The following is a 7,875-nucleotide window of genomic DNA, read 5'->3' as shown; positions in this document are numbered from 1 at the left end:
TTATTACAAAATTTCCATTTTTTAAAGCACAGATGTAAATTACATCAGCCTATTGACATAAAGGACTAAACAATAAACAAAAATGTTTACCAACCATTGCGGCCGATTTCAACATGTTAGTAATATAGATAAAAATGCGCTAAAAATAGATATAAATCGTCATAGTACCATCATAAAAACCATCCTCGATCTTTAAATTAGTCAATACTATAAGTATCAGCCCTACGCATATCTCAGTGTCAAAGTCGAGATTTGAAGTATGAAGAAACGTCATTCGCACGAGTAAACATTGCATTGTGTTTTTCTTTTCCAAAGTGTAAAGTAAAACTGTAGTACTTTTCTTACAACCAAGAAATTTCTCATTTTCATGTTTCCATACATTAAATTACTAAGGTTCTGTCGTGAGGTTAAATAAATTTAGTAATCGACATGGAAGAACGTATTTCTACACCCAGAGCTGGCGAAGCAGCACTCCGAAACATGAAATTGTTGAAAAGTGAAAGCACAGTTTTCAAAATTCCAAAAGTTCCCAAAAAGAAAACCAAACACAAGGCTCAAGTATTAGATGAAGATGTTTACGTTGAGGTTTGTCTTTGTAACAACATTTATTTACTTAGCAAATTAAGCTACAAAATAATAATGTCGATGATTTCAACTTCTTGTGTTCACAGGGAATTGCAAAAATTATTCAAAGGGATTTCTTCCCTGACTTAGAGAAACTAAATGCGCAAAATGAATTCTTGGAAGCTACTGAAAACAAAGACTATGCGAAGTTACAAGAGATCACCAGAAAATACAGCGGGAGCAGACCACCAACAGAACCTTGTAAGTAGCATTTCCTATTTTTTTGGTTTGAACTGGCTTGTGATGGGCCGAAAGCTTAGTCTTTCTCAGAATCTAAATTCTATAGTCAAGACACACAACCTTTTACCAACTTCCCCTTGATTTGTTCTTATATAAATAAGTATATTATTGACAGGTTTTACATTTGATGTTAATGTTAAAACAAATATTTCAGATAATTCACCAGCCACATTTGATACCCCAGGAGTGGACAGACTAGCCTCTCCATGTGCACCAACAGTGAGAGAACAGAGACCAGACCCTAACAAAGAGAGCAAACAAGGAAAACCAAAAGACATTACAGATAATCATACTTTAGGTGAGGCAAAGTAACATTACCTTTTTTTCTATCTTAAAAAAATTATCCATACATTATTATAATACTGTAAAACTTAACAATGTCTATACTTGAAAGATATTTCCAAAAAATTTATATTAGTATCTTATAAGGCCAAAAGAAACAACAATATGATTTTATTTGTTTGTGTTGTTTTTTGCACCAATCTGAATCCCATTTTTCCCTCCTTCAAAATAAGAGGTGGTTTTTAGTTGGACCTGTATGTATTATGTTTGACTACAATTACCTTGTGTATCGCTGAACCAATTTGGATTGGGTTTTCAGGAAAGAGTTTGTTATACTAAGAAGGTTTTAAAAATCTAACTGACTTCAAAATGGAATATAGGTTTGAAGCAGTTCTCTTTTTACAAAAGTTAGATGTGTTTGGCTTAATCCAACTTAAAAATGAGTATACAATAATTCTCCCCCATCCGTCTCGGGGGGATTTCATATTATGGCAGCAGAGGAAATTTTCTAGTGAATTGAAATTATATTTTTTTGTAAATACATACATAAATGAACTCAGTGTAGAGATTTCTTCCATACAACCAATGAGCTACTAAAGGAATAATTGAAACATCCATAGAAATAGTTTAAGGTTTGTTTGGTGTTCCAAAATTCCTAATAGCTACAAACCAACTGAATTTTACTTCTATTCTTGCAGACTCATTCCTAGCCAGTCATACGAGTGAAGACAATGCCAGTTACGATCGTGTGATCGCACTTGAAAACAAGAAGCGAGCAACCAAACTAGCCTCTCAGTTTGAGTCTGAAGTGAAGTCTATAGCCCTGGCGGATGCGGCCTTGGCCTTGCCTTCCATAGAGCAGCAAGCTGATCAGACTGACAGACAAACTGAGGTAATAATTTTACTTCTGATTGGATCGGTCTTTTATATGAGTATAGAAATAATATATGTAATAGAATGAAATGAATATATTGTACCTACTCTAAACTATAGAAGTCACGTTTCGTAAACTTGCATTTTTAGCGCAGGCTGTTAAATAAATCTCAGATATTAGAGGTAATATGAAATCGTTATGGTGTCACAACCATCATTTGCGATGTTACATTTACCTCAATAATCTTATTTTATTCCAAATTCTGTTATGTACACTTATTACATATTTATATTGTCTCATTTTTCCCCATTAACCGATTGGATAAGTAGTAGTAGACCAAGTAATATGTGACTTCAATACAAATCACCCTCCTTTAAAATACCCCTACACACTATTTCTCAATGACCTGACAATCAATGCCATGACGTTGTCTGTGACACCGGAGGTCCCGGGTTTGAATCCTGGCCAAGGCATGACGAGAAACGAACATTTTATAATTGGCCTGGGTCTTGGATGTTTTTCTATATACTTATTTATTATGAAATATAGTATCATTGAGTTAGTATCTTGTAACACAAGTTTCGAACTTACTTCGAGGCTAACTCAATCTGTGTATTTTGTCCCGTTAATATTTATATTATTTTAAAAATGTCCCAGTAATTCTCAGTAACAACTTTGTGTCTATCCTTAATTTTTCAGTTAGACACCTGGCGCTACAAAGCCAAGAACTACATAATGTACGTCCCAGATGGTGCAAATCAACAAACCCCGGCCAAGCCAGAGCTGCAGCATCACAACACGAGGCTTAAAGCGGAGCCCTTTGACCACGTCAAGAATAAGGAGGCTATCACTGCTATAGCCAAGAGCCAGGTAAACCTGACTTTCCTTAGGGAGCATCCTCTTATCGTGATCATTGGATTGGATAAGTCAGGCTTATCCAAACCAGGACAAAGCTACGCCTGACCTCCGCAACCTTTCCAGGGGAACCTAGCTTATATTGCATCAATATCACACATCCAATTAAATGTGCAGGTCGCTAGTAGCGAGGACTCTTCTCCGCAATGAAGCTGCCCTGCGCAGTTTTCCTCACGATGTTTTTTCGTCACCGGTTAAGCATGTTATGTATCTTTTATAAGCATGGTTAACAACCAAAGTAAGGCGTCTGTTTCGCAGAGATAGTGCGCTTTTCCGTGCCGTCGGAGGTCCCGTGTACGAATCCCGAGAGGGTATGATGAAAAAGAGCTTGATCTGATTGACCTGGGTCTCGGATGTTTATCTATATAAGTATTAAATATAAATTATAGTAAGGTTGAGGTAGTATCTCGTTAGAAAGGAAGAAAGAAAAATTGTTCATTTCGTAAAAAAACCAAAGAACACATTAGCACAACTTTCGAAGCTATATACTTCGAGTCTAATATTTATATTATATATTTATATTTATTTAAAATGTTCGATTTTAATCGGTATTTTTTCTCAGACACCGCACCGTAATATTTTTATGTTTATGATAAATCCGTGTTGTTTAATATCCAGGGAGCAACAGTAACAGGCAAGATAGGCGTGGACGGCACCAGCATTGCAGCGGAGAAGGAGTGTGAGTACCCACTCGTGGGCACCCCGAGCCCGCGCCCCGGGTCCGCGGCGGACGCGTCGCCGCTCATGACGTGGGGGGAAATCGAGGGCACGCCCTTCCGCCTCGACGGGGGAGACACACCTTTGCCTGCGTGAGTATATTGTACAATGTTATGTATATGTGCTGTGTGGTTCCCGGCACCAATAAAAAAAAGAATACGACTACTCCATCTCGTTCCCATGGATGTTGTAAAAGGCGACCAAGGGATAGGCTTACAAACTTGGGATTTTCCTTTTAGGCGATGGGCTAGCAACCTTTCACTATTTGAATCTCAATTCTATTATTAAGCCAAATAGCTCAAAGCCCTATCAGTCTTTTCAAGACTGTTGGCTCTGTCTACCCCGCAAGGGATATAGACGTAATTATATGTATGTATGTATGTTATGTATCTTTTATAACCAGCCCCTTAATATACAACAATGTGGAATTTAATCACCCATCATCATCAAAGTGGGACAAACCCATTATATATAGCATTGTATTAGATTAATGAATAGATAGAATATAAATAAATAAATAATTATAACAAAAATAACGTATCCTTAACTTTTGTTAAAGTGGTATACAAAAGTCGGCCTTATCGCATTATATAATCTCTTCATGTAACCACGGGGCGGGGTAGTAAGATAATATTTAGAAAATTTGTTACTAACATGTACCTACATACATATTATAGTAAAGTTTGATATTGAGTTATTAGTTATTATAGGTACCTATGTCAAAACAAAAATAAGTCATCATACAATTTATTTATTTTATTATTAATTTAGTTTCACAGCAACTTGGTGAAATAATCGCATTAATTAACAAAATACCGTCTAAATGATAACGAAGTACATATAACACATTATTTGGGCGGGTGCAAAACGCCCCTTATAAAACGTTATTTTATGTAGATGACGACACACCTGAGTTTTTTGTTTGTATCGTGAAGTATCTGTTTGGCATTTATGGATAAGATGTCTAAATATAAGTTGTTCCACATTTTTAATTCACAGATGGCGTTTAGTTATTAATTAGATAATAATAATGAATTTTTAAAATGGACTTTCCCAATGTGTTTTGAATGAATATAATACATATATGGCGTCAAAATAAAAATTTCACGTGATGTATTTAATAGGCTATTTGACTGTATTAAAAATATACATTTCTTTTATGTCATCAGTCTTAATATTATTTTTTTGGAGCGATTTGTATTAACGCGAGATAAAAATATTGCATTATTTTAACATAATCCGTCTCAGAAAATTAGGGTTTTTTATGCAGCTGTCACGTGACTAAAAACGAACGTGATTGGCTATTTCTATTATGACGTCAATTATCCATAAACAGACTGTGGATCGTACCGTTCCTTAGTGTTCGCTATTATTTTTCAAGATTTTATAAGTGTTTGATCGCTCAGGATTACTCAGATAACATAGGTATTTAATAATGGAAACCAATTCCGCGAAAGCTGACAGTCGAAACCTACCAAAAGTGGACGCAATAATGGTTGGCGTCTTCTTCTAAAACAATCCAGATTTCTATGCTGCCGAACTGAGGAATGTGAAAACATCAATGTAAGTATATCTTGGTAACCACTGATCTTAGATCCTGATCTGAAACCACTTCTTGCGAATATTCAAATCCATCGGCATAGAAAAAAACAGTTTCGTAGGAGATTTTATTGTTGTATTAGTGTATTGAGGCACTGCACAACATTTATAGGAACTCATTTTAATAATTTTCACACATATGACGTGGCACAAGTTAAATAAAACAAGAGAAAATAAAAACTTTTCGAAACACCAACAAGCTTTGTATGATATTTACACGAAATTCACGTCATTGCATGCAATGGCCGCCATATTGCTAAAAGTCGCGTTTTAGCGGCATATTTGAATATTTCATTTTCTTTTTCGATTTTTTAATAAAATAGCTGTAATAAAGGCAGAAAAGTATTTTTGTAGGGCTCCTTATAAACAAATAAATACCCTAAGATAGTTTTTAGAACTTTGTCAAATAGCCTATTACGTGTTAACTAATTTATATTATTTTCTATCATTAAGTCAAATAGCTGAACGTGGCCATTCAGTCTTTTCAAGACTGTTGGCTCTGTCTACCCCGCAAGGGATATAGACGTGACCGTATGTATGTATGTATGTTAATTAATTTATATTGTTTTAAAAAGCTATTATAATAAAAGTTGGTATTAGCGTATATACCTATATGTAAATGTATGAATGTTGCGGCAGCGTGGGCGCGGGCGCCGCGTACCGCATGCTGGAGACGGGCGCGCGCGAGCGCACGGCGCTGCGTTTGGCAGAGCGGGTCGCGCGCGCGCGCCGCCCCACCACGCCGCGCCGCCCGCCCTCCGCGCCCAGGTTAGTGGTGCAGACAGAAAACAACTGTTTGTTTCTTTATTTAAATTTTGTGGTGTGGTTCCCGCCACTTTAGAATAGAGCCACTCCACGTCTTACCCACGGGTGTCTTATAAGGCGACTGAGGGAAAGGCTAATAAACTTGAGATTTTACTTGTAAGCGATTGGCTAGCAACCTGTCCTTTTGGCCTTTAAGTCTTTTCAAGACTATTGGTTATGTCTACCCCGAAATGGATATAGACGTGTATGTATGTGTTCCGTTTAAATTTTGTCTGGAAAAGAGAGAGAAAGAGAGGGACAATTTTTTCGATCAAATTTTTTTTCATTATTTCTCAGAGCAAGAACCGATATTTGTAGGGTCCAAAAGTGCACCCTGGCTAGGGTCTTTCTACCTATTCGTTTTCATGAGGTTCATACATTTTTACAAGGGATTTCAATTTAAAAACTGTATTCTATCATAAATAGAACTAAGAAGCTAACTCAATCTGTGTAATTTGTCTCGCATACTATATTTTTATTTATTTAGAAATTGTATTTGCAATTTGGCTAGGGTTCCTGGTCTCCATCTCTATACAATAATAACCTAAATCGCTACAATTTTAAGTTGCAAACCAGTCGGGGCTGCCCGCGGTCTAAGTACACGGGGTACTTATACGACGATTTATCTAAAAAAGCAAGATTTATTGTTCCAGCCGGGTACCACACGGCATTGATCTCCCCGACATAGCAGCGGAATCTAAATCCTTGCTTGAATCACAGTTTTAATACATCTAACTATGAATACGCTCTTCTTCCTTCCTATGGAGGAGAGCCCGGTGTACGACTTTTAACCGTTATCCTGAATTTATAAATAAATATAATAAATATATACGGGACAAATTACACTGATTGAGTTAGCGTCGAAGTAAGTTCGAGAGTTATGTTACGAGATAGTAACTCAACAATACTATATTTTATAATAAATACTTATATAGATAAACATCCAAGACCTAGGCCAATCAGAAAAAGTTCTTTTCTCATCATGCCCTGGCCGGGATTCGAACCCGGGACTTCCGGTGTCACAGAAAGGCGTACTACCGCTGCGCCACAGAGGCCGTCAAATTTAGGCCGGCAAATTAGATAAGCCAGATAATTATCAAAAAATTTTTTTTTCAGTTTCAGAACGAACACGGAACGCCTAGCCAGCATGTCGCCGGCCGCAAGGAAATTGGCCGCCAAGCATCTCCTATCGCCGCGTCTTAAACTGACCCCGCGGGACGTGGGCATCTCCCACGGGACCCCCAAGCGGACCCCCACGAGTGGGCCCCTCGTCGCGACCCCCAACGCGAAGACCCCACAACGACCTTCCAACACTGGCAATGTAAACAACAGTGCGAATATGACAGAGAATAACAATTTGACTGATAATCTACTGCAAATCAATTTGGCGAAAAGGACCAGGTTAAAAGCGCAGGACTTCTTCGGCTAGGTTAGTTGAAATAAATATTGTTTTTTTTTTTTATTTAGTGTTTGCTTTTTAATACGTCTTTAGATCTACCTGTCTACTAAAATCCATGTTTTACTATTGCATTGACACGTTAACTACACTACCCGAGTGTAGTAGCGTAGTGTAGCGAAGAACAAACATAGTGTGTGCCAGCTGCTTCTCTTCCGGTGCAGTCAAAGCCAATCAAGGGAAAGGCAATACGTGCAGTGATGGTAATCAATGGCATACTCTTCAAAGCGATTTAGATTTTTTTATTTGACGATTTTTGTTATAAATTTGTTGACGTTCGACGCACAGATTCAATTCTCAAACTTAACTTTGTTTAAATACCTACTCTATCTGCGAGAAAAAAAAATAGTTAAGAATCTGAAAT

The 7,875-nt window shown here is 37.2% G+C and overlaps 1 protein-coding gene across 1 annotated transcript; it reads left to right on the top strand.

Annotated features, from left to right (window-relative positions):
- The first annotated feature begins 282 nt into the window (after nt 1-282).
- LOC106141923 (splicing factor ESS-2 homolog) lies at nt 283-7,517 on the top strand. Its single transcript, XM_060950659.1, has 8 exons — nt 283-585; nt 672-825; nt 1,019-1,162; nt 1,845-2,038; nt 2,720-2,890; nt 3,554-3,744; nt 5,891-6,019; nt 7,172-7,517. The coding sequence occupies exons 1-8, from the start codon at nt 430-432 to the stop codon at nt 7,482-7,484; spliced, it is 1,452 nt and encodes a 483-aa protein (XP_060806642.1). The 5' UTR covers nt 283-429; the 3' UTR covers nt 7,485-7,517.
- Nucleotides 7,518-7,875: the final 358 nt, after the last annotated feature.

The sequence above is a fragment of the Amyelois transitella genome, chromosome 22, assembly GCF_032362555.1.
Source record: "Amyelois transitella isolate CPQ chromosome 22, ilAmyTran1.1, whole genome shotgun sequence".
Taxonomy (NCBI): domain Eukaryota; kingdom Metazoa; phylum Arthropoda; class Insecta; order Lepidoptera; family Pyralidae; genus Amyelois; species Amyelois transitella.
This window is presented reverse-complemented; position numbering and strand designations above follow the sequence as displayed.

Coding starts and splice junctions, on each gene's coding strand:
- LOC106141923 (XM_060950659.1), top strand. CDS start 430: ATGGAAGAACGTATTTCTACACCCAGAGCTGGCGAAGCAGCACTCCGA. Junction 2,039..2,719: donor AGACTGACAGACAAACTGAG/GTAATAATTTTA, acceptor TTAATTTTTCAG/TTAGACACCTGGCGCTACAA. Junction 3,745..5,890: donor GGAGACACACCTTTGCCTGC/GTGAGTATATTG, acceptor ATGTTGCGGCAG/CGTGGGCGCGGGCGCCGCGT.